At 48.6% G+C, this 26,775-nt stretch overlaps 2 protein-coding genes across 3 annotated transcripts; one reads left to right on the top strand and one right to left on the bottom strand.

Moving 5' to 3' along the window:
* LOC120108535 (formyltetrahydrofolate deformylase 1, mitochondrial-like) lies at positions 1-25,464 on the top strand. Of its 2 annotated transcripts, XM_039122166.1 has the most exons (9): positions 1-163; positions 246-358; positions 2,355-2,505; positions 2,899-2,972; positions 3,050-3,212; positions 4,438-4,536; positions 4,621-4,707; positions 5,324-5,475; positions 23,655-25,464. In XM_039122166.1, the coding sequence occupies exons 1-8, from the start codon at positions 20-22 to the stop codon at positions 5,468-5,470; spliced, it is 978 nt and encodes a 325-aa protein (XP_038978094.1). In that variant the 5' UTR covers positions 1-19; the 3' UTR covers positions 5,471-5,475; positions 23,655-25,464. The 2 variants fall into 2 exon arrangements, with proteins under 2 accessions (XP_038978094.1, XP_038978095.1); XM_039122167.1 differs by lacking the exon at positions 23,655-25,464 and having other exon boundaries at positions 3,053-3,212; positions 5,324-5,865.
* LOC103717393 (protein EXORDIUM-like 3) lies at positions 25,286-26,775 on the bottom strand. Its single transcript, XM_008805760.4, has one exon. The coding sequence runs from the start codon at positions 26,712-26,714 to the stop codon at positions 25,626-25,628; it is 1,089 nt and encodes a 362-aa protein (XP_008803982.2). The 5' UTR covers positions 26,715-26,775; the 3' UTR covers positions 25,286-25,625.

Below are 26,775 nucleotides of genomic sequence, written 5' to 3'. Positions count from 1 at the left end.
AGAGCCAGACCTTGACCCCATGACTCTCCTCCGACGCACCGCCTACTCCTCCTCCGCCTCCTCCTCGATCCTCCAGATCGCCGGAACCTTCTTCCGTGCCCCCCATTCCTCCACCGCCGCCGTCGCCGGCAGCACTTATGGAGTTCACGTCTTTCAATGCCCTGTAAGTATGATTTGCCAACCCACAGCAGCTGGTTCGGTCTTTCTCGTGACAATTTCTGAGTTCGGGTGGTGGTGGCGGCCAGGACACGGTGGGCATCGTCGCCAAGCTGTCGGAGTGCATAGCCTCGCATGGTGGGAACATCCACAGCGTCGATGTCTTCGTTCCCGAAGACAGGCGCGTCTTCTACTCCCGAAGGTTGGATATCTTTGCTTCCTTCAACCCTCCATTTGGTTTAATTCTCTAAACTTTAATTGCAACCGCATTCAAGCTTTGTACGGTTCATCGGTTGATTCAAGCACCAATTATATTTCCTTTCTCTTCACAATTAATGCGCCCACTCAGAAATTCTGTTGATTTTAGCCAACCGTCCGAGGTATTCAATTTCAAGCGCAAATTCAGCCATAATACATCATGTGTTTGATTTATTGCTTGTATACATAAGACATCTCCGTTTGTTTTAAAGAGTGGATAACTGTGGAAATTTGTCCAGATTACTACATCAATTCTGAGTTATAAATCCACTGGCTTACATTGTGCCTTCTCATGCCTCGAATTCATTCATGTGAAGGATGACATATCTTGTGGGAATTATTTGTCCTTAGCACCTCAAAATCTCCACGTCCAAAGTAGTTGGAATTATTATAAGAAACCTTGAAGCCAATATAAGAGAGGAAGAAAGGAGTGAGAAGGAACAGGGGCAGAGGAAAAGGGGAAAAATTTCAGATAGTGTTTTTGTGAAAGTGGTAGAGAATATATGAAGATGGAAAGAAACATATACAAGTAGACAAGCAAAGAGGGCGGTCAGTAGTTGTGATATAAGGGAAGGGGGAAATTAACATGTATTCAGTAATACCTTTTTTTTTAATTCTTCCATCTTGGCTGCAACCAATACGTAAATGCACAAAGGAAAGAAAAACATTCAACTAGATAGCAGATCCTTCAATGACCCGTTAAATCATAACAATATAACCACTCAAAGTCCGCTAAGCAAAATGATGTTGATGCTTATTAGTCCTTTACGATTATCATTCATCAATTATAAGGATGATATTCATCCTATGATAATTTTTATGTGACGGATGCAATTGTAAAATCACATAAAAATGATAGAGTCCTTAGCCCAAATGGCCTACTGGCTTGTTTTTTCCAATTAATAAAAAAAATAACCTTTACAAAGCATTTTACAACTTCTTTGCTTGTAGGTTTGGTGGAAAAGAACTCCAACCCAACTTATATTTTCCTGTGAATCAATGTTTATACACTGACAGGTCTGTGTGAAATTCTTTTTTTTTAAAAGAAAAACACGTTGATTTTGAGATGTTCTGCCTAAAATTTTCTTTTGACAGTAAGGAGGTTTTAAAGCCATGGAAGTTCAAAATGAGATCACGTCTGTGCAGGAAATTATACATATGGAGAACAATCAGAATCACCAAGAGTAGGTTCGAATTTAGGTTTTGTTTTCCACCCTCAAGAATGTGCTTCCCTGGTTCAGCCCTTTTCAATAGTAGATGCTTAAGTTTGATTGATGCAGTTAGGAGCCCAGAAAATTAGAGCACCTAATGATGAAGGCTGGAACAAAAGCCTGGAGGATTGTTATTCATTGGCGAGCATCATATCTACCACACTGGCACATACTATATGATGATGATTACCCACTGATACATGCAGTTTGATTTGAACACTATCTTAAGATTAAGGGCATGGATCTGAAGTAACAGATAACTGTCATCAAGCCAAGACAACTAGCACTCTAACAGTGGGTGAAAATACCTAAGAACTATCTATGTCCCAACAGATTAGATTGCGAAGTTCCACAATTCAGTCGAGGAGGCACATAATTACTTATCCTAAAGAGATGGTGGGAGCTGGTGTCAGATGTTTACCTCTGATTGGGCAAGCTACTGATATGATTCTTAACCTAACATCTCCTGGAGTCTGATGGCTAATGCAAAATATGCCGAACTACTTATGATAACAGTAAATTTTAAATAACAAAAGAAAAGAAGGGTCACTAGTGGGTGGTTGATACACTTGATATGCGCCTTATCATGGTGAGGTATTTAGCTTGAGGTTCATGGCCTCATGCCTGGATACTCATAAATTTCATAGGTAGCTGGATTTGAACTGCATCTTAAATATATTTTACTTGGTTAAAGTAAATCTAAGACTTCCTACTGATGCAACTTGGCAGTGAATTCGTATTTGATCCTGCACGTTGGCCGAGGGTTCTGATGGACAATGATTTCTCAAATTTGTCAAAGTTTTTCAATGCTAAAATATCTATTGTACGAGTTCCAGATCTAGAACCAAAACATAAGATTGGAGTTCTTGCTTCAAAGCAGGTGTGATCCTTTTTCTATTTGTGATTCTTCTAGAAGTAATTTTATTTGTAGTTTTGAGTATATGACTGAAAAGTAAACTTATGGTCTAACTTTTCCCGACCATATAAGGTTATAGCAGTATCTTATTCAAGGTACATACTGAACAGAAATCTTGAGAGCATTAATAACTACTTCTTGTTTATTTGGTTTGCTATGCATCAATAATTAAGAATTTAATAGGACCATATTTTAGATTTTAACAGACTCTCTTCCTAAAAAAAGCAGTTCAACCCTTCCATGGAGCCTTCCCTACATGGAGCTATGCTGCATGTTTGACCTCATTTTGATTGGAAAAATTTGGAGGATGATGAGAATGGTGATGACGACTGATGACTTGTAAATTTACTGTTGTAGGAACATTGTTTGGTGGACTTACTACATGAATGGCAGGATGGTAGACTGCCAGTGGATATCAAATGTGTCATAAGGTGAAATATATTGTTGAATTCCTTTTTTGTGATACATTTGTTCTGTTATTAATTTTCAAATCCATAATGCATTGCAGCAGCAACCATGAGAGAGCTCCCAATACTCATGTTATACGGTTTCTTGAAAGACACGGGATTCCTTATCATTGCTTACCGACTTCTCCAGGAAATAAAAGAGAAGACGAGATATTGAACTTGGTTAAAGATACTGATTTTCTTGTACTTGCTAGATATATGCAGGTAACTTAAATTTGAGCTAATCTATTTTTTAATTTTCCAGAATTTGCTGTTGAAAAGTCTTTAGAATGTTGCTTATGCTTTAACTACTAGATTTTAGAGGCTAAATTTATATGTTTTTTTTTTTGTTTTCAGTTTCATGTTAGACTAACGATAAATATAATATGCTTATGGTCTTCAGAAGTCTGAAGAGTGGGGATAAGGAGACAGAAATAAAGGTTCAATGCCCTCCAATTTGAGGGAGCTGATTTCATTGATATTAGCCAGCTTCTATATGTTTTAGGAAAATGAAGGATTAAGGCTTCAACTTCACTAGATGATTCTACCAACATATTTTTCCATGAACATTTCATGTCTCTATGTAATATAGCCAACGAACATCATAGCCAAACATCCAAACACCCTATAGTTTAGAATGAACCGTGCTATGCATAGTAACAAGTTAAGAAACTATTGATTACAAATTAATTTATGTATAGAATTAATACAAATGATCCAATCAGGGAGAAGGAAGAAATTCCTTCAACCCGCTTAACTTAGACCTCTTTAAAGAACAGAAAAAGTAAGAAAAAAATTATGAAAATAGGGTTCTAGGTCCCTCTCTCATTAGTTTAATGATAAAACTATTTACAGTCTCTTTGTGTAGCATTAATGAGATCCATCCTTACAAAATCTGATACAGATCCTCCTCTAGTTGGAAGACCACAGCTTTTCCAAAATAGTCATGACTAGCGAAAATAATCATAAAAAGCTAAAATTCTCTTGGAGCTAGAGCTCAACTTTTATATCAACTTTATCTTTAGTTATCTCATCTAATTCTTCCTAGATTAAGAGCTATGACTAGTCAACGTCTATCCTAAAAAGGTAAGTTTACTTTGATCAGCCCATTAGGAGGTCCAAATGTTGTCATATGGCCTGATTTCCATGTTGTCGAAACCTTTTAGGGGTGTTGCAGCATTGTAGATCTCAAAAATTCATGTGATTTCAAAAGAAAAAGCACCTCGATTGGATGTCATACTAAGAAGTAATGGCCTTTGGAAGTTTGGCTTGTAATGTAGCTTCTGATGTGTAGTTCTTGCTCCCAGTGAATCGAATGATCCTTCTGGATCAACAAATCTTCATTATTCATCAAAACATTTCTTGAAGCATCCTTTTATTTGTTGTAGCTATACTAGAATACCTGTTGTCTCGTGAAGTCAAACTGTTTGTGTGATATAAGAATATGCAGATTTTGTCTGGTAGATTTTTGGATAGCTATGGGAAGGATATAATCAACATTCATCATGGTCTTCTTCCATCTTTCAGGGGCGGGAATCCTTCCAAACAGGTATTCAATTTATGGCTTTCCTCTTTAGTTGTTTGCAGCATCTGTAATTGTATGTCTCATTTGTGGCTATTTCATGATTGTCAGGCTTATGATGCAGGGGTGAAATTGATTGGTGCAACAAGTCATTTTGTAACTGAAGGACTTGATGCAGGTCCAATTATTGAACAAATGGTGAAGTCCTTTTGCATAATACTGAGTCATACTACTTCATTCTCTTTAACTAATTTTTAATCTTCTCTAATTGCACTATATTACCATTTTTTTGAAAGAAATGTTACGATATTAGTACAGCTGCATTTTGAAAACACTTTTTCCTTGTTGCACTAAGCCTATTGATCTAAGTTATTAAGCATCCATCTCAGCTTTCAGCCAGCCAGCTAATTTGCCTCAAATGGAGTTGCAAGGTCTAAACATATCACAAGCATTATGCATTTAACCTGGTGGCTTATTTTTCAACCTTAGTTGTAAACAAGCTTTAGCCTTTTTGTTGCACCTCTCTTTTATTGAGTGGAGGTTTCATGTTTGAACCTCAGAAGGTCCTTGCACAAGTTGTTTGACAGTAATTCTTCCATCATTTAGATGAGATAATTGATGGCACTCCCACCTTTATCGCACACCAAGAGTGTGGGTGGGCAGGACAGGGGTTGGAATGAGATTATTTGTGTGTATGATTCTATTTGTGCAATCATGCATGGGTAATGCCCATCTGTTTTCATTATGTTCCTGATTTACACAATGCTAACCATCACATGCCTGTTGCATTTTTGGATGGTTATATGCATGACAGGTTGAGAGAGTTTCTCATAGAGATAATCTACGAAGTTTTGTACAGAAGTCAGAGAACTTAGAAAAGCAATGTCTGGGAAAGGCAATAAAATCATATTGTGAACTTCGGGTCCTGCCATATGAGTTGAAGAAGACCGTTGTGTTCTGACAAAGGTTTGCTTTTACGATGTTGCATTGCAAAAAAGTTGCCTTCCTCATTTGATGAGTTATCGGGAATAAATTCTGTCTCTATTACTATCATTTTTTTTCTTCCATTGACTACTTTCTGATCTTTAATGGTATGTGCTTGTTCTGAGAATTACACCGACCTGATCTGTTTATTCAATGGCTGCTGTAGCTGATTGCCTCAACTTTATCTACAACTTTCTTTAGCGGTCTTACGTTAAAAGCAATGAGAGGTTTGTAATTTTTGTGGGAAGAGAGATGTAAAAAAGGTGCATTACGTAGGCATAAGCCATCGGTACAGAAATGATATTGTCTGATATTGCTTGATACTATAAATGATATTGACGAATACCATACACCCACATCATTCTTCTTGTAGCTTTCTTGAGCGATATACTTGATGCTCACTGCTTCCAGTATTGTTGTCTAACATTGACCTTGCTATAAGACTGTAATGATATTTTCTTTCCTGAAAAATAATGTAGAGAGATAAAGCACAGGATAAAATTTACATGTTGCCATGTCATGCAAGCTTTATTGATTTTAAAAATAATAATCTTTCTTCTTTTGTTGGTGAATTTGTCACCACTTTTCCTCTATAATCTAACATATTTGAGTAATCCTTCCATGGCAATAATTCAAATATTATCTGAACAAATTTTGACTTGCGTGCATGTTTTTTTGGATTATGCTGATTTGTTTTGCTCACCTGTGTGCATGTCTACTTCTCATCGATAGGAGCGTGTATTTTACGACACCATGTGTCATTTCTGTTAGATTTCTCGGGCATTCCCCATACTTGGCTCAACCTACCTTTGATGTGGCATGTTCTTCCAAGCCCAACCCTGAGTTTCATGATTGGAGCTTTGGCAAATCCCTAGTAATTGTTTCAGTTAATCAACTTTTGTTTCAGCCTACAGCAATCTAAGATAATCCACTTTTGGTTAATCAAGTTTTCTTTCAGCCGTACAGCAGTCTAAGATAATCCACTCTCTTTAATTGCTATAACGATCTCTTATTTTTTGACTTCTACATTTACATATTTGATGAAGTCTAATTAAAGCTCCTCTTGTTGTTCTGCAACTTATGTTTGTTACACATGAGAATTCTTTTTGCAAGCCTGCATAGCTTCTCATAACTCATGCAGAGCAAGGGAAGTCTTGCTATTAGTCAGAAATGGCCCAACTTCAAGTTTGACAGTATTTTAGAAATGCAGGCTCAGCTCAAACCATCAAAACACTTGAACCTCTCTGTCTAAAGTGTGCACTAGGTTGAATGGCCATGAGCAGTCCCAGCCTAACATGCATCCTTTTTGTACCTTAGGTATTGTTCTTGGGATTTCAACTCAAATGTGCAGTAATTATGTAATGCTTCATATGGGAACGATTCACTGGGAGGTCCTTTGGTTGCTGCCTTTAGGGACAACTGAACACAAATGTGAGGGAGGTACACTGTGGAGGTTGTCATCTGAGTTTTAATAGAGGATAGGAGGAAAGGACATTGTAGGTCTTTTGTTTCATGCTATATGAGTGTCATAAGCAACTCTTCTGGCAATTATGCTTAACAACTAGCTTTAAACCTTGAGATAAGCATTCCATCTGTTACTATTGCAGTATGGTGCTTCATTACTTGTTAGAGTCTTGCAGGACCGTACTCATTTGTGATCCAACATTCATGTTTTAGAGTCCGATGAGCATTCCCCATTTCTTGCTGAGGGTAAATTTTAGGTAGAATCCAAGATATGTGACTTCAGATGTAACTGCTGGTGTGGTGCTGCTCAAGGCTTATGAGTTTATCTCACTAAGCCCGAGTAAATACTTTATCAGCAGAGCTGCTTCTCTGGACAAATTTCAGTATCCAAGAATTATTCCCCATTCATGAGGGTCACCTTGGTTGTTAGGCGAGTAAATGAAGCACCATTTTTGTAGGATAGCGTGCGGAAAACATCCTCTCTTGTTAAAACTTTTTTTTTTTTTTTACATTTATAGATGCAGGCTTATATTTCGCAATTCTTGCAATCCATAGATGCTAAGGCACTTGATTGGATTGTAGCAGCATTTTCTTCCTTGGCAAATAATGCTCATAGACGATTTTGGCATACACAATGTCTCAGATAATCTTGGACTAGTAATCCTCTATGAGTACTGCTCATTTCCCACAACCTTGACAAAGGCAAGACCTGATAAGATGTCTTGGAGTGTTAATTTAGGTCGGCAATCTACAGGAACATAGGTTTTGGGCATGAAAAATAAATTCATTAAATTGTAGGGCTGGATTTGGGTTTAGCTAGATCTATACCTGAAAACCCAAAACCCGATTTGAATTATTTAAGAAAAAATGAAGAAGAGATTACTGAAACCACAACTCATGTTGTTCGACTAAATTCCCATCCATATCATGTACGGTTATCTTTTTAGAATATATTTGTTATAATTTAATATTTACACTGAGTTTGATTATTGTAGGATCTTTTTCATTCTTCATATCTTCTGATTTTGTGGATGTTTAGGTAACAAAAGTACTGGTTGAATAAATACCCTCTTTTCAAAGAAATTTTTATTATTCACATCATTAATTTTTTCATGTTTCATATTTCATGTGATAGCATTTTTGATTCATTAAATAATTTTAAAAATAATCCAAAAAGTGTAGCTAAATAATTTGTTAAATACTGGATTTTTACCTGAAACCTTAGCCGATGCCTAACTTTTTTGGGGTCCAATATTAAATATGGGTATAGAGTTTTAATTGGATATGGATTTGGGATTGTATCTGACAAATATATTATGGGTTTAGGAATGGATGCTGTTGCTGGTGGTCCAAACCGAGAACGATTGGCACAGCGGTGTGAACGGGGTTCCGTTTGAGTTGCCTTGGTTGGTGTTGATTGCGCTCCACCTTCCACCGGGAAACCTGCAAGCAAGCCTCGCACCACCACTGGGGTAGTGGGGGCCCTCCGACGATCAAGTCAGAGGAGATTGGAGGAGAAGGAGAGATAATAGTAGCAAGTAAGAGAATGCACTGGAAGTTCTTGCTTACCCCCCCTCCTCCCCCAGCCGCATATATACCAGGCTGGGGGGTCTTTCAGGGGGGTTCGTCATCGTGGGGCACGATGGAGCTGCCACTGACACGGCCGTTACAGGGCGTCGTGGGGCAGCGCCGGGTACGGCCATGACAGGGCGTAGTGGAGCTCCGCCTTGTACGGCTGTTACAGGGGATCGTGGAGCAGTGCCAGATACAACCGTTGCAGGGAGTAGTGGAGCAGGAGGCTGCAGCGTGCCTCTGGGGAATAGCCTGTCGTTGTCGAGAGATGTCCGACTCGGGGTCGGGCTGCGGAGACGAAGATGTCCGACTCGGGGTCGGATTGCTGGATCAAGGGGCTGCCGACTCGGGGTCGGGCTGCGGAGACGAAGATGTCCGACTCGGGGTCGGATTGCTGGATCAAGGGGCAGCCGACTCGGGGTCAGGCTGCGGAGCCGAAGATGTCCGACTCGGGGTCGGATTGCTGGATCAAGGGGCAGCCGACTCGGGGTCAGGCTGCGGAGCCGAAGATGTCCGACTCGGGGTCGGATTGCTGGATCAAGGGATAGCCGACTCGGGGTCAGGCTGCGGAGCCGAAGATGTCCGACTCGGGGTCGGATTGCTGGATCAAGGGGCAGCCGACTCGGGGTCAGGCTGCGGAGCCGAAAATGTCCGACTCGGGGTCGGATTGCTGGATCAAGGGACTGCCGTAGTCTTCCTGGGCGCGCGTGCCGGTCACGTGGGGCATGGTGGCTAAATTCCTCCGTAACAGTAGCCCCCCACTTCCGAGCCTGGAACCAGGAGGGGAACGGGTGAAGGGAGTGATGCTTCGTGATTGCCGCCATCCCTCGGAGAGGCACGCGCGCTTCGAGCTCCCCGCCTTCTTTATGGCGTATGGCGGTTGTTGCTGACCTGGCAGTCTGAGGATTTCGGCGGACATCCCTCCTTAATGGCGTCGATTCGCCTTTGGGGCGCGAGCGACCCTTCGGCAGCCAGGCGTCCTCACCGTGGCGTCACCCACCTTTCCGCCTATTTAACCGGGGGCCCTCCTCCGTCCGCCTCTCTCTTTACAGACATCTCCGAGTTTCTCCTTTGCGCTGCCGTCATTGCCGTCGGACTGTTCGCTTGCTCTTCCTTTGACGCTCTCGGAGCCGTTCTTCCTTTTCTTCCGGTGAGTTGCCCCATTCTTCAATTTAAGGCTCTCCATACTTTCTCTTTTTGTATTAGGGTACTCCAGTCGTTCCGGTCCTTTCCCCCTTCTTGACCCCGTCCTGACCGTAGATTCACTGGCCATTAGGGATGGGCGAAGTGAGAGCAGACCGCATTAAGTCGGAGCTGGTCGCTGAAGACCTAGATAGGTTCGTGGCTCGATACCACCTTCCCGAGGCCTGCAATGTTACGCTCCCGGGGCCGGAGGAGAGGATGTCCCATCCTCCTCCAGGGAAGGTCGCCATCAATGAGGGCATTCGTCAGGCCGGGTTTCGCTTTCCCCCCTCGGACTTAGTTGTGCAGGTGCTTCGGGGTTTAAGAGTGGCGCCGACGCAACTGGTGCCGAACTCATGGCGCGCCCTGACGGCCTTCCAGGTTCTCTGCCACATGCACGAGGTTTCCGCCACCCTGAATGTCTTTTGGGAATGCTACGGCCTGAGCGGCCACCCCCAGGACAAAGGGTGGTGGTGCTTTGCGGCGCGGCGAGGGTGCGGCCTCGTCAAGGAGGCTCCTTCCTCCATTCACGGCTGGAAGGAGCGTTTCTTTTTCATTGACGTAGATCCCTCTTGGGGAATCAGGGCAACCTGGGAGATGCCGATGAAGTCCCCGATTGGCCTATCGAGGTTGTCGAGGGAGGAATCCGATGGCGTGGCCGTCTTGAAGGGGTTGGTTGCCGAGGGCTGGCTCCCCCCGGTGGCTTGCCTTATTTCCGAGGATACCTTGGTGAACGTTGGTCTGAGCTCGGTCCCCACTGACCGTGAGCCCGCCACCATTTCTTTTTTAGCTCTTTTCTCCTCTTTCGTCTCGTTCTTTCCTTCAGTTTCTCAACCTCCGACCACCTCGTCCTTTTTGCAGAGATCGACGACGTCATGCGGTCGGACAAGACAACGGCTGTTGGTAGAACGTCCCTACTGGAAGCAGTCCGGAGGAAGAAACGAGCTCCTCCGAGCGGGGCCCCACCGGCGAAGAAGTCCCGCCGGCAGGCGACTCCGACGCCGACAGACGGGTCCGGACCCACCGATCAGGGGGACGCCGCGGGCGTGGACCGGGAGTTGACGCTGTATCAGTCCTCCGATGCCGAGACTACCGTTTCTCCGGAGGCATCACCCGGGCGCGCCCGAGATGGACGGGTCGGACGTGATCGGTCCCCAGTCCAGCCTTCGACTCGGTCGGCTCCGGATGATACGAGGAGGGACGCGCCGAGGCCCCGGCCGAGCGGGACCCTGTCAATTCCAGGGGCGGTCCCCGCCCCGAGCATGGTCAGCATAACTCTTCCCCAAGCGATGGGTAAGGGTAAGGCTGCAGAACCACCGTCCGACTCCGGGGAGAAGTCGGGGTCGGCCTTCACTTTCGCCGGCGCCCGAAACCTCATCGAGACGGTACTGCTGGAGAAGGACCGCAGGCAGGTCCGGGAGATGAGGGTCCCTGACGTTGGGGCTGCCAGCTGCGTCTGTCTCATGTCGGTGAGTGTTCTTTTGGTCGCTTTCATCATTTATAGGCTCTGTTGATCCCCGCCTGACGCCCTCGTTTTTCTTATCTCTTAGCTCGCCCAGTACATGATCCGCCTGGAGGAGTGCTACGAGGAACAGGCGAGGCTTCTGGCGAGGGCCGAGAGCCAACTGAAGGCAGTAGAGGAGGGAGGTCAGGCTGCGGCGGGGAGGACGACCAGGGACCTCGAGACGAGGCTCCAGGTGGCCGAAGAGCGGGCACTCGGCTTCGTCACCCTCGAGAAGCAACTGTTGGAGGCTCAGGAGCAACTCAAGGTTGCCTCGGGTCTCGAGGGCGAGATCAAGAAGGCGGAGGAGCGGGCCGAGAAGCAGTCCCGGAAGGCTGCCGACTACCGGGAGAGGTGGGAGAAGGCCCAGCGGTCAGCCGACAACGCCCGCAACCGAACCCGGTCTCTTGAAGCCAAGCTGGGCGAATTGGAGTCGGCCTTGGAGAAGTCCCGCGCGAGCGACCAGGAGCTTCATTCGCGCCTGGAGGAGGCTGAGGCTGCTCGCATTGCTGCCGAGGCGAAGCACAAGGAGGCTCAGGCTGATCTGCTGAGGGTCTCCTCCGAGGCGGACGACCGGATTGTGGCGAAGGTCTTGGAGGCGAAGGCTCAGATTATGGAGCGGGCAGAGGCGGCGCTGGCCGAGAAGAGTGCGGAGATCGGGCGTCAGGCGGTACAGGCTTATCGTCAGTCCGCCGAGTTCACCCGTGATATGTCGGAGGCGGTACAGGCCTATCGTCAGTCTGACGAGTTCGTCCGTGACATGTCGGACGCGGCGCCATCGCCTGCTGATTCTCCAACCGTCTCCCTACCCCCTGCGGACGTGCCCGGCGTTCCCGACCCGGGGGTTCCTCCAAGCTGACCTTCTGTATTTTTGTTCTTTTCTTTGTGTGTTGGTGTTTTGCCAAGTTGTATGGGTCTCGGCCCTGAAACAATGAAAGTTAATGCAAATAGAGTTTCTTCATTTCACTTTCGTCCTTCTTCTTTTTAACTCTTGGTAGCGTCTCGCTGACTCCCGACTCTTGAAATTCTTCTGGCGCTAGGCCAGGCATCCGAGGGTTAGGCCTCAGGAGCTTCTTCCGGCGCTAAGCCAGGCATCCGAGGGTTAGGCCTCAGGAACTTCTTCCGGCGCTAAGCCAGGCATCCGAGGGTTAGGCCTCAGGAACTTCCGCTCGTTGGTCGGCCAAGGCTGGCGCAAGCCGAGGCGACCGGTCGGAGCTTCAGGCTAGTCTGCTCCCGGGATGATCATCGGGTTAGCCTGGCATCCGAGGGCCGAGCCTCGGGAAATTCCGCTCGTTGGTCGGCCAAGGCTGGCGCAAGCCGAGGCGACCGGTCGGGGCTTCAGGCTAGTCTGCTCCCGGGATGATCATCGGGTTAGCCTGGCATCCGAGGGCCGAGCCTCGGGAGATTCCGCTCGTTGGTCGGCAAAGGCTGGCGCAAGCCGAGGCGACCGGTCGGGGCTTCAGGCTAGTCTGCTCCCGGGATGATCATCGGGTTAGCCTGGCATCTGAGGGTTGTCAGGCCTCAGGAAATTCCGCTCGTTGGTCGGCCAAGGCTGGCGCAAGCCGAGGCGACCGGTCGGGGCTTCAGGCTAGTCTGCTCCCGGGATGATCATCGGGTTAGCCTGGCATCCGAGGGCCGAGCCTCGGAAAATTCCGCTCGTTGGTCGGCCAAGGCTGGCGCAAGCCGAGGCGACCGGTCGGGGTTTCAGGCTAGTCTGTTCCCGGGATGATCATCGGGTTAGCCTGGCATCCGAGGGCCGAGCCTCGGGAAATTCCGCTCGCCGGTCGTGCGCCTGTCGCTTGCCGCCCGACGGTATTTCTCCGTGGCCAGCTGCGATCGTGTTTCTCCTCCTCTCCAAGCGTCGCCTGGGGAACACCAGATGGGCATTAAATGCTAATTGAGGGGTTACCTGGGAAATCGGATCACCAGTTGCTGCTTGCGAGGAGTGTCAGTTAAGCGGCCGCGATACGCGCGTTCTTCGAGGCGGATGCGGCCTGGGCGCGAGTGGAGATATGTGGACCTAGGGGTACAGGCCACCCGGAGTGTCCTGCACAAAGAATGCGATTAAGGAGAATAACGCTTAGGAAATCGCGGGAAGATACGCCTCGAGAGCCGGATCGGCTCCGGATTCAATGCGCCCGCATTTATTGGAGCCACCCGCAGCGGAACGACCGGGGGGCCGCAGTTTGGCTATAAATATAGGTGCAGGTGCGATGGAGCCTGCCAAGCCGGAGCTGTTCAGGTTGCCATGGATCGTGGGCCTCCTCTCCGGCGCATGGTTGAGAGACCCCTACCGAAGGAACGGGAGGCGCGCCCTTCGCGACTTCCGCCAACTAGCCGTTTCATCTGGGATCAACAAGGAGGTTCTCCCCGGCGGAACTCCGCTCTAGGCGTTTCATCCGGGATCACGTCTCCCCTCCTTGAAGTTCGGCCTCCCGATTGAGCTCCGCACCAGGCGCTTGATCCGGGACCGCGCCTCCATATGCTCTTCTCCGTTGTATTCCTTCTCTCCCCTAACACTGGGGAGGACCGGAATATCCCTTGGAGGTGGCGTTCCCCTGGAGGCAGCGGGAGCTTCGTCTGCGGCGGCTCCTCGTCTTTTTCGTGAGGCGTGGATGGCGCCTCTGGGTAGGAGCAGTGTGGACTTCTCCTTCGTCCGCTTCTTCTTCATCCGCGCTGGCTCTTCGTCTTTTTCGTGAGACGTCGATGGCGCCTCCGGTTGGAGGCACCCACTTCCGGTGGGATTGCAGCCGCTTCGGATGGAGGTTTCGGAATCCCAGATCTCCAGCTCCTCGGAGTCTCCACCTCTTCTTTACTTTCTTTACACCCTAATTCTCCTCTGGGAATTCCTTGTAATCACACGAGCACGCCGTTGTAACCAGAAATTAATGAAATGAAAAGTGTTATACATTTTCGAACTGTCTTTCTGGCATTGTCGTTCTACTGGTAATACATCCGCAGATTAGCGGAACTCCAGCTCCTTGGAATTTCTCGACCATCTAGGGCCTCCAGCTGGTAGGAGCCAGGTCGGTTTACCCAGCGAACCCTATACGGGCCTTCCCAATTTGGCGCTAGCTTCCCACCTTCCGCAGGTTGGGATGCTTTAGCTCGCCTTAGCACCAGATCTCCGATTCTGAAAAGCTTCGGTCGGACCTTGGAGTTGTAATATCGGGCCACCCTCCGCTGATACATCGCCATCCGAACCTGCGCCATTTCCCTCGCTTCTTCCAAGAGATCCAGGTTCCCTCGGAGTTGCTCCGAATTGGCCTCGGGTCGGTGCGCGGCCACCCGAGGTGAGGGGAGTCCGAGCTCCACGGGGACAACGGCTTCCGTGCCATAGGTTAGGCTGAAAGGCGTCTCCCCGGTAGGGGTCCGATGCGTGGTCCGATACGCCCAAAGGACATTTTCGAGTTCTTCGACCCAAGCTTGCCCCATCCGACCGATTCGCGCTTTGATTCCTTGGAGGATTGTCCGATTTGTGACCTCGGCCTCGCCGTTGGTTTGGGGATGCGACACAGATGTGAACCGATGCTCGATCCCGAACTCTTCGCAAAAGTCACGGAAATGCTTGTTGTCGAACTGTCGGCCATTATCCGAGATGAGGACCCGAGGTACCCCAAATCGGATAATGATGTTCTTCTTCACGAACTTCCGGACTTGCGCCTCCGTGATAGTGGCCAGCGGCTCTGCCTCCACCCACTTGGTGAAGTAGTCGATTGCAACAATCAAAAATTTCCGCTGAGCTGAAGCGACGGGGAATGGTCCGAGGATATCCATTCCCCACTGGGCGAAGGGCCAGGGTGCAGTCATTGGTGCCAAGGGGACAGAAGGGACTCTCTGGACGTTGGCGTGGCGCTGGCAGGCGTCGCATTTCCGTACATGATCCTTTGAGTCCTCCAACAAGGTAGGCCAATAATAGCCTTGCCTCATGATCTTGTGCGCCAAGGACCTAGCCCCCAAGTGTGATCCGCAAACGCCTTCGTGGACTTCGCCGAGGACGTAGGCCGCTTCCGAGGGGCGGAGGCACTTTAAGAGGGGGGCGGTGAACGAGGTCCGATACAGCCTCCCTTCATAGAGTACGTAGTGGGCGGACTTCATAACAAGTCGCCGAGCTTGATCTTCGTCTTCAGGGAGGATCCCTTCGGCGAGGTAGGCGACAAGCGGGTCCATCCAAGACGGCTCCGGATCAATCGCCATCACCGCTCCAGCCTCGCCGATGCTCGGGGCATCCAGGGTCTCCAGGTAGATCGCCCTCGACAAGTTGTGCGCGTCTGCGCTCACTAAGCGGGACAACCTGTCGGCCCTGGCATTTTCACTTCTTGGGACCTGCTGGATGTCGACACTGCCGAGGTCGGGAATGAGTGCTTGCACCTTCCGGACGTAATTCTGCATGGTCGGGTTCCGGGCTTCGAACTCCCCACGGACCTGCCCGACCACCAGCTGGGAGTCGGTGAAGACCTTCAGGCGCCGGATGCCGAGCTCCTTGGTGAGTTTGAGTCCCGTGACTAGGGACAAAACCGTGAGGGCAATCCCCCCGTCAGCGCTGGACGCGCGGGCCGGAAACGTCTCCCTCCGTCAGCGCTGGACGCGCGGACCGGAGCGCCCAAAGCGGACAATACCTCGTGGGGGACGCGGTCTCTTTCTGCTCGGCTCGGTTGGGACTAAGGCTGTTGCCGGGGTGAAAATCCCGCAACAGTTGGCGCTAGAGGAAGGGCCGAATCTCAGAGCGATCGTAATGGCACGGCGAGGTGGTTGTGGAGCTTCCAATGCCTCCGGTCGCGGGGCCTCTCGCGCCTCCGGCCGGGAGGCCGCCGCGTCTCCAACACATTCTCAGCAACACTCCACCGTTCCACCCCCCATTCAGATGGTCGAGGCCGCTCAGTTCGACCAGTTAGCCCAGCAGGTTCGCACCCTCGCGGAGGCAGTGCAGAACCTGCAGGGTGTGATGTCTCGGGCGCCGCAGCGGGCCCAGGAGCCGCTGCTCCCTGAGCGCTCACCTGTCCTCCTCAACCCGCGCTCCTTCCTCTCCCATGGGGAGGAGCGCCGGCGCGAGGAAGATTCTCGAGCACGGTCCATTCTGCCGGGACCTTCCCATCGGAGCTGCGCGGGGTACGAGAGGCGGGCCCGGGCGCGTTCCCAGACCCCCCAGTCCTCAAGGAACCCGCGCTCCAGTCGGTCCCCCTCTCGGTGCACCTTGTCTCCCACCCATCGGTCGCGCTCCCTGGACCGGCGGGTGGACGATCTCCACCGACAACTCCAGGTCCTGAAGGGCCACTCCAAAGATCCCTTCACCGACTTGGAGATCTCCTCCCAGCCGGCGCTTGTCTCGAGGATCCTGCGGACCCCGAATCCGCCGGGGTTTAAAATGCCGGCGATCGAGCCCTATGACGGGGCGGCGGACCCGCGGGATCACGTCGAGAGTTTCAGGACCCTTATGCTCCTCCACGGAGCATCAGATCCTCTCCTCTGCAAGGCTTTCCCGGCGACCCTCCGTGGCCCGGCAAGGGCGTGGTTCGCCGGCTTGGAGGCTAACTCAATCCAGTCCTTCGACCAGTTTACTCGCCTCTTCATCACCCATTTCGCCGTCAGTAGCCGGCGGCGACTGGTCTCCGACTCCCTCTTTGATGTCCGGCAAAACGAGGGAGAAAGCTTGCGGGATTATCTTACCCGCTTCAACAAGGCTACGCTGGAAGTCCGGAACCTGAGCCAGGAAGTGGCTCTTTCAGCCCTGAAGCGTGGCTTCCGAAAGGGCAGACTCACCTTCTCCCTGGACAAACGCCTGCCGCGGAGCTTTCCGGAGCTGTTGTCCCGGGCGAACCAGTATGCGGACGCCGAGGAGGCGGCCGCCCACCGGAGCAAGGAGGCCGCCGAGATCCCTCCAAAGCTCGGGAAGAAAAGGCGAAAAGAGGCACGCCAGAGGAGGAGCCCGACGCCTCAACGTCGGCGCAGAAGCCTGTCGCCGGCGAGGAACCACGGCGCCCTACGCCCTCGTTCTCCGTCCCGACGTTTCAACCGGTACACTCCTCTCTTGACTCCCCGGGCCCAGATCCTCATGGAAATCAAGGGGCGGGAGGACCTCCCGGTTCCGAGACAGATGAAGAAGATTCCTGGGAGGAGGCCCTCTCGGGCGTACTGTGAGTACCACCGGGACCACGGCCACGACACCGAAGACTGCTTCCAGCTTCGGGACGAGATCGAGGCTCTCATCCGCCGAGGGCGTCTCGGTCGATATGTGAACGACCGACGTCCCCCCGCAGACCCGCGTCCGGCCGATCCGGCCCCTCAGGAGCCTCGGGAGCAGAATCGACCCGTCGCGGGCGTGATCCACACTATCACTGGGGGCTGCCCCCGGCCCGAGAGGAACGCAGGGGGCTCGACTGAAGCGTCAGGGGCAGCCGTCGCAAAGAGGCAGAGGGTCGGTAATGTAATCACTTTTTGTGATGAAGATGTAAAGGGGGTTCAGACCCCCCACGATGACGCCATGGTGATCTCCCTCACTATGGCAAACTATGATGTAAGGCGTGTTCTTGTGGATAGTGGAAGCTCAGCTGATATTTTGTTTTACGAGGCCTTCCAAAAGATGAGCTTGTCCAGACAATTGTTGCACAAAACATCCACCCCCCTCATAGGATTCACTGGTGACGCTATCTCGGCCGAAGGTGTCGTTGAGCTGCCTGTGACTGCGGGCGTTGCACCCGCAGAAGCCACGGTGCGGCTCGGGTTCTTGGTCGTCCGTGTTCCCTCGGCCTACAACGCTATCCTCGGACGACCCGGAAAGATCGCCTTCGCGCGGTGGTCTCTACGTACCACTTGCTCATGCGGTTCCCCACGGCAGCCGGGATTGGAGAGGTCCGAGGTGACCAACCGACCGCAAGGCAATGTTTCCTAGCAACTCTCAAAGGGAAGAAGCCCGTAGAAGCCTTAAGCGTCGAGTCCCTCGACGCCAGAGACGAGGTGGCCTTGCGGCACGGGGAGCCGGCCGAGGGTGTGATCGAAGTTCCCCTCGAGGAAGGTCGCCCGGACAGGACGATCCGGGTCGGCGCCAATCTTGACCTGGGAGCTCGGGCCCGGTTGGTGGAATTCCTCCGAGCCAATGTCGATGTGTTTGCCTGGTCGGCGGCCGATGTACCTGGGATCGACCCGGAGGTCATTTCTCACGCCCTCAACGTCGACCCGACCCACCGACCGGTAAAACAGAAGAAGAGACACTGTGCCCCGGATCGGATCCGAGTGGTCGACCAGGAGGTAGACAAACTCTTGGAGGCAGGATTCATAAGGGAGGTCAGCTACCCCGAATGGCTGGCAAATGTCGTACTTGTCCGGAAAGCGAGCGGAAAGTGGAGGATGTGCGTCGACTACACCGACCTGAACAAGGCATGCCCCAAGGATAGCTTTCCGCTTCCGCGGATAGACCAACTGGTCGACGCGACTTCCGGATATTAGCTGCTGTCTTTCATGGACGCCTTCTCCGGCTACAACCAGATAATGATGGCTCCACAGGACGAGGAGAAAACTGCCTTTATAACAGACCGGGGGCTGTACTGTTACAAGGTAATGCCCTTCGGTCTGAAGAATGCTGGCGCCACTTACCAGCGCCTCGTCAACAAAATCTTCAAAGAACAAATCGGCCGGAACATGGAGGTGTACGTGGACGATATGCTGGTGAAGAGCCGCCATGCAGACCAGCACATCGCGGATCTGGAGGAGACTTTCGCCACCTTGCGGAAGTTTCACATGAAGCTGAACCCAGCGAAGTGCGCCTTTGGCGCTTCGGCCGGGAGGTTCCTCGGTTTCATTGTCAACCAGCGGGGGATCGAAGCCAATCCGGACAAAATCAAGGCCATCCAAGATATGTCCCCTCCGACCAAAGTGAAGGAGGTTCAGGAGCTCGCTGGGAGGGTCGCCGCGCTCGGACGATTTGTGGCAAAATCGGCCGAACGCTGCCAACCTTTCTTCAAGGTGTTGAAACGCCCGAAAGACTTCCTCTGGACGGCCGAATGTCAAGCAGCATTCGACCAGCTCAAGGAATACTTGGCGTCTCCTCCCCTGCTGTCCAAGCCGCAAGAAGGGGAGATGCTCTACCTCTATCTGGCGGTCTCCCCAACCGCAGTCAGTGCGGTACTGGTTCGGAAAGAGGCAAAGCTCCAGAAGCCTGTGTACTACATCAGCCGGGTCCTACGGGATGCCGAGACGCGGTATACGAAGGCTGAAAAGATCGCCTTCGCGCTGCTGACCGCGACCAGGAGGCTTCGCCCCTACTTCCAGGCCCATTCTGTCACCCTCTTGACCGATCAACCGCTGCGGCAGATCCTCAGCAATCCTGAGAATGCGGGACGGCTGGTGAAGTGGGCAGTAGAACTTGGTGAGTTCGACATCCGCTACCAGCCCCGACCCGCCATCAAGGCCCAAGCGCTCGCGGATTTCCTCGCTGAGTACACGGTGCAGGAGGCGGAACCTAGGTCGCCGGAAACACCCAGTCTCGACCTCCCGATTTGGACGCTTCACATCGATGGGTCGTCGAACCCCGAAGGTGGAGGGGCCGGGCTGGTCCTCACCAGCCCTGATGGAGTGATAGCCGAGTATGCCTTGAGGTTCGGATTTCCAGTGACCAACAACGAGGCGGAGCTCCACTACGCCCTGTCATGGCCGTACCCGGCGCTGCCCCACGACGCCCTGTAACGGCCGTGTCAGTGGCAGCTCCATCGTGCCCCACGATGACGAACCCCCCTGAAAGACCCCCCAGCCTGGTATATATGCGGCTGGGGGAGGAGGGGGGGTAAGCAAGAACTTCCAGTACATTCTCTTACTTGCTACTATTATCTCTCCTTCTCCTCCAATCTCCTCTGACTTGATCGTCGGAGGGCCCCCACTACCCCAGTGGTGGTGCGAGGCTTGCTTGCAGGTTTTCCGGTGGAAGGCGGAGCGCAATCAACACCAACCAAGGCAACTCAAACGGAACCCCGTTCACACCGCTGTGCCAATCGTTCTCGGTTTGGACCACCAGCAACAGATGCGACCAACCTTGGTCGAATCTTACCCGACCTAAACCCGTCCTATTGACACCCCTAAGTAGAACCATGGAAGGACTTTAACCAAATTGCTAGCTGGCATCTTCAATAACTTATATGACTCTCACCAACTTATCCTTGTATCTTTATTATTTACTTTCTACCAAACTTTTTGGTTATCTATGTCTTCCTAATCTTTTACATTTATGCGCATACCCCATATAAATGTAATAGTTTAGACTGTGTCAATTACCTGCAACTTACAGGCATTCCCTTTCCTTAATTACCTTCTTGTAGAGTTTTATAAACTTCATTTTAATTCGCGACTGAGAAATTATATATGGAATTGCACAGTTGTTAGTGGAAGTATGTGTAATATCTATGATACAGTAGGAATAATGTAGGCAGACATAACCTGTTGGGGTTGTCACATGTATTCTGCAATGATTTTTTTCTTTTTCCCTTTTGTGTCTAAGTTTCATCTCAGGGTTAGCTTAATAGAAAGATTTGGACATTACAAAAGAAATAGACCATCAAAAGAAGCAGATAATTGTTACAAAGCATGTAATAATAATGCACATGATATTAAGAGATAAGAGTACCTGATATTGGCTGTCATTTCTCTAAGATAATTTACAATCTGCTAAACTTTATATATAGTTGATGAAAAATGCACCTGCTTCTTCCTTCTCAAAGTATTAAAAAAAAAAGAAGAAGCATATTTTCATTAACAAAAAGAATGCGTTAAAAGTGGTGATGGTTTCATAGTCTCATGCACAGAACTCTATCCTTGTTTGGCCATTTGTGTTGAGCACAATATAAATAGATAGATAAATTAGCAATTACAAGTCTTAAAACTTTGGAGAAATTATAGAAGTTGGTGAGCGTGTGTGTGTATACCAAACAAACTTTCAAAAGAAGAAGTGTGGGACCAAAAAAAACACACACTAAATAATTGATGACTTTAGTCACCCTATCAGTCCCAAGGTCAGCTCTTTCTTCTTGACAGAGGTGCTTCCCTTTGACCATGGTTCTTGAACATCTCATTTCTCATTACCTAATTAACATATTTTTATAACTTTTTGTTATTGATTTTTATTACAAAACAATATACTCATACAAATGATTTAAAAAAAATATCTCCTCCTAGAAGGACAAAGAAAGTGACCTAATATTTATGAAATAATTTAGGTTCCATTGTGACTGGGCCCCAACACTGGTGAGGATATAAAGACACTGCCAGTGTTATTATGTGTGGAGTGGTACCATTCCCCACAAACGCAGGTTTTGTCGATCCCTATAGTACCTTCTTTCAAGAAGGAAGGTGCCTCGAAGGGTAATATTAGAGAATAATGGGGACGGGGCCTTTGTAAACCTCACCACCCCAACCTCTGCTTCTTTTCTGCTCCCAGTAGCGGTCCAGACCCAGGTTGGTGGAGTCATTCCAGCTAGAATTATGATGTAGCCACCTCTAGGTCAATGTTAGGCAGTGGTGCTCTTTGTCCCATAGTCCCATGGTTGGTGCTGGAAATAATTCAACTAAGAAAGCATATAGAAAATTTGCAAACAGTGCTTAAGGAATTCATAAATTAGCAATTAGAATGAGTGCTTTGTGAAGAAGTCTTAAATAAATCATATGTGGCTAGTCACTCCGGAAGTACTCTGTGGGTTGGAAAAGAAGAGTTGTCTAGAGCACTTCGGAATTTGTTGTTTTTTGATCTTATTGGATGTATCTATATTAAAATTGTATGAATCTCAGAAAAAAACATAAAGTTGATTAATATTCTCAACTAAGTCTATGGATTGGATGGGGGTCATCTAGAGAGATGTTCATCTGAAAATATTGCAATAATTTAGAGGTTATTGTTGTAGCTAGTATCGATATCTTGGACATATAGCCTAATGAGTTAGTTATCTTCTTCTTCTTTTTCCAGAGACTTGGCTAACTTGGATCTCTAATGATCAAATTGGATTGGTAATTCGGACAGAAAACCTTATAAATTAGCTTAACAATGAAATGAAGAATAAATTTGAATAATAAAATACTAGATTATAAAAATAAAAAAATAGTAATATGGTGATAATGTCACCATCCTAATTTGAACCTTGGACCTTTCCAAGAAGAAGGATGCCAAACATTAAAAATAAATATGTAATACAGATATAAAATATTTGATAGCGATCGACTTGGGGAATTCGATCGATTCGGATTAATGACTAAGTAGCAAGCTATCCAATTACCAATCCAAAAAGGAATTCAGTTGTTCTGATCCCCAATCAAGCAAATTTTTGAGCATTTCTACTGAGGGGGAAAAAAAATGTGTATATCACCTAACGGTTGAAATAGGAAAAAGTAGAAATTACCTTCTTCTTCTTGGATTCTTTCTTCCTTTAAATATCATGGACCCTTTATCTGAGGAGACCATGAAAGACCAAGTCAGGTTCATAGTATCCAATGCTCTAGTGCTGGTGCAATGCATCCAGATTTTTCTTATATTAAATTTAGCTTTGGGATGGTGATGAGATGCTCTTTATCAAAAAAAAAAAAAAAAAGCAATTCTAAGTTATTGTTGCTTTCTTAGTGTCCTTATAGGCTTCTACGAGAGCAGGCCACATTGCTGCCGTCTCCTTTCGCTTTCCCATTCTTTCCACTGCTTGAGGAGATTACCTTCGGCCGAGGCCAGCAAACAGTGGTGGTTGCATTCGTTTTGTTTCCTTCCTTGTTATCTAATTATTATTAAACTGGTCTAATCTCTCCATCACGGGGACTCGTCTTTCGAACCGGTTCCCAACCCTCTTTCTCAGGTCTCCACGAAAGTAGGGCCCACTCTATGATCTCTCTATATAAGACAGTACCCCAAGTTTTTTTTTTTTTTGGTAAGATCAGATTTATTAAACCAATCCAGTAAAAATATATCCATATAAATCAGAAAATACAATATACAAAAATATCTTTAAAAAAATTTATGCAGTAGTCTAAAAAATCATTTACCTACCATATATATATATATAACTATTCAATCAGTTGCACTGTTTGTCTCTATAAACATTCACTCTCCAACAATCGCATAGTATTAGATGTAAACTAGTCTTAGATACTGATGGTCACCTTCAAGTATAATAAGGGTGGTCTTCAAATGCATCATTGCAATCTTCAATCCTTTTCAAGCAGCTATAAAGCTTTTCAATAGCACCTTTTTTTTCTTTTCTAAACCTTTTTGTTCTTCTCCCTCTTCTTGGCTGGCCTGCTCTTTCACCACGCTGTGGCGATGCGTGATATCAGGGAACTGTGATGATGGTTTTGTCTGCAGTTGGGCATGGGTGACCCATGCTCGATTCATAGCATTCTTTTTCTGGCTTTAAACTAAAGCAGTCTGATAAGATGGTTTGATCAAGGAAAGTTTATGCCCCACATGACTGGATTTACTTTGCAGGCTAATGAAGGCTTTTAACACAACAATGGAGGCTTTTGTCCCCAACTTTGATGGTGATAACTGGCTGAGGAAATTCCTTACAGATATCAACAATGTTTCCGTACATTCTACAAGAAATATCATAGGTGATGCTCATACATTTCCCCTACCTGCTTTCTGTCACCATAACAAATACTTGCTTCCTTTTCATCAAATCACATGCATCACATATGCCAAATAGCATGCATCTAAAGAGAGGCAGGGAAGCAGTAATGCCTTTCTCGAAAATTGTGCTTGGATGCTGGTTAAAAGATGGACAATAAAGAATTGTATGGTTAATTAACCAAACATTATCCGAAAAGTGGTGGATAAATTTATTCGGTCAAAGGTCAAAAAGATGATTAATCTGGATAAATTTATTCTTCCAGGAGGAAGGCTGAAATAATAACTTTAACAATCCAAAACTCTCCTCCTCATTCCACATTTTTCACATTTTCCATAACTTTAACCAAGCAATTATAGGAGCACCAAGCAAACAACAAACAATTCATTCACTTGTTAGCCGATTAGGGTGTAACAATCAATGATTAAAGTTAGATGGTTAGCTACTCGAACATCCCAATGCTACAAGGCAACATGTGATATAAGCCGTCTGGCCAATACATTGAGAGTTGATCTCTAGCTAAGAAACTCCGAATCTCAGACTCCGTGGTGTATGTTACACTCCTACATTGAAATAAAATACTCCTACATGAAATAAAGTACTCATCATTTCTCTTTGCATTAGAGAGAGATCAAGCTAATACCTATTTGATTCTCATTTCAAATTTTAGAATAACCTTGCAATATTGGCACTGCACATTAAGAGACGTTGATCTATCTCTTTAGAAAAAAATTGACTCACATTAGAATACAGAACTTATAGAATTGCCCATTGAAGATACAAAGACCTTTCAAATTACTTATAAGATTGTTGAATAGTTTAATAGATCACCACTATCTTTTATAAAACATTTTTATTGTTTTTTCATAATTTTTTTATAAATAGTTCCTATAAATTCTCGCGGCGGAACGATTTTGCCTCCCTCTTCATAAATAAATAAATAATAAAAAAAAAACCTGATAGCGCGTGAAGACCACTTTCCAATCACCACAAGGATGGCCTGCCCCTTTCCTTCCTTCAAGGACACCACCGAGCTCTGAACAAACTAGGTTGAGCACAAGCACCTCCATGTCCCCCAACTATCCCGGGCCAAAATTTTCTTCTGATGAAATGAGGACCTCCAAATCTACAGCTACATTCATCTCGATCTAAATTCACAAGCAAGCAGATGAATGTAACTTAAATATACCTTCGTAACAATTTGGCACTTTGATTTGACCGGACATCGCCATGCTAAAAGCCGATCATTTGAATTCCCAGCGTAGATAACGACTGTCTTGGGGAGTAGTAAAAAGAGTGTAAGCAGAGTACTCGAAAAGACGGAACACATAGATGCCATGCCGTTCTAAGCATCACCAGCCCCACCACCAAACTCCCCTTCCACACTCCAAGCTTATTAGCTTTCATTAAGCTATACTAAATATGCCAAAAAAATTTATCCACCAACATAGCATCGAGACAAGACGGTAAAACAGTAAAAGAGAGTATGTGAAGCAAAACCCAGACCACCCCAAGAAGCATAGAGCAAGATATATAGCAGCTAAAGCAAAAGCCAGAGCAAATCCCATCCTAACTCCTTCCTGTGTACAACAACAAAACAAGCCCACATCCTTATACACAAAAATATCACATTACTCCTCCCCTCTCCTTTCTTCTTATTAATCAACACCCTAACTCTAGTAGCATGTTACTTACTATTAACTCGAAAGAGAAGATAACCCAAGAGACAAGGCCATTTTAAAACTTAAATACCTTCGTGAAAACTATAACTGAGTAAATACGGCAAATACCATAGCTTTCTTTGGCTTAATCTAATAATATGGCTCGTCTCATTGGTCGAGGGCATTGGGGCCGGAGCAGTAGTTGAGGTTGGGGTTCCAGATCCATTGCACCAAGAACTTACGGCCGCCTACGCCATTGACGTTGTACGCCGCGCCGCTGCGGCCGTCCACCAGCAGCTGGCCGGTGTACGCCCCGCCGCCGCCGGTGCCGTAGATCCCCTCGCAGAGGTCGGCGATCTCCGTCGGGAAGCTGGGGTCGCCGCCGGCGTACCAGGCGTTCACTAGCGGGTTCGACGCCATCTCCGCCAGCTCGTGCGCCACCACGCTCACCATCCCGTCCACCCCCACGTCCCCATTCGGCGGCCGCCCCGCCGAGCGAGCGCCGGGGATGTACTCCGGCACGGCGAAGGGGTACGCGCAGATCCCCGGGCATTTCGCGGCGGAGTTGCCGACCCACGCGTAGGGGAGGGTGTAGCCGACGATGGAGGGGAAGGTGAAGTAGTGGAAGCCGCAGACCTGGCCGCAGAAGTCCTGCACGGCGACATCGGCGGAGGTGAGGAGGAGGTAGAGGCCGCCGCGGGGGTTGACGGGGAGAGGGCGGGTGCGGGCGGTGACGGCGGCGCGGATGACGGACTGGATGGAGAGGCGAGTGAGGGATTTCCCGTGGGAGTAGCGGCGGTCGTTCTTCTCAGCGCCGAGGATGACGGTGCGGGAGACGTTGTCGCCGGTCTGGTCGGTGTAGAGCTGGACAGTGCGCCACCAGGCGGCGACGGAGGGGATGGAGACGGCGGCGGGGTCGGGCGGGGAGATGGAGTGGAGGAAGGCGCGGAGGATATGCTTCTGGGCGCGGGTCCAGTCGCCGTACCAGATAGGGTGGACGGTGATGTTGGCGGTGAGGACAGGGCCCATGTGGTAGCGGAGGTGGACGAACTCCGACGACCCCTCGTACTTCTTGGAGGCCCCGAGGCCCATCGCGACGCCGCCATCTTTTCCGCTGGTGATGGTCGTGTTTAGGACGGTTTGCGGCCACGGCCGCCACGCCACCACAACCGCCGCCGGCGTGAGGAAGAGAAGGAGGACGACGACGACGACGACCGGTGAGCTCATCGGCGGATCCCCGGCACGTGCGGGGCGCATGCTTCTTAGAATGGGGAAGTCGAGATATAATAGAGCGGAGCGGTGGGAGTTGGTTTTTAAG

The sequence above is a fragment of the Phoenix dactylifera genome, unplaced genomic scaffold (assembly GCF_009389715.1).
Source record: "Phoenix dactylifera cultivar Barhee BC4 unplaced genomic scaffold, palm_55x_up_171113_PBpolish2nd_filt_p 001384F, whole genome shotgun sequence".
Lineage (NCBI taxonomy): Eukaryota > Viridiplantae > Streptophyta > Magnoliopsida > Arecales > Arecaceae > Phoenix > Phoenix dactylifera.
Note: the sequence above shows the minus strand (reverse complement) of the source record. Positions and strands in the feature narration are given on the sequence as shown.

Excerpts from the sequence above, each read along its gene's own strand:
- LOC120108535 (XM_039122166.1), top strand. The coding sequence starts at position 20 with ATGACTCTCCTCCGACGCACCGCCTACTCCTCCTCCGCCTCCTCCTCG. Across the intron at positions 2,506-2,898 it reads GAGTTCTTGCTTCAAAGCAG|GAACATTGTTTGGTGGACTT; the intron begins GTGTGATCCTTT and ends TTACTGTTGTAG. Across the intron at positions 2,973-3,049 it reads GATATCAAATGTGTCATAAG|CAGCAACCATGAGAGAGCTC; the intron begins GTGAAATATATT and ends AATGCATTGCAG.
- LOC103717393 (XM_008805760.4), bottom strand. The coding sequence starts at position 26,714 with ATGCGCCCCGCACGTGCCGGGGATCCGCCGATGAGCTCACCGGTCGTC.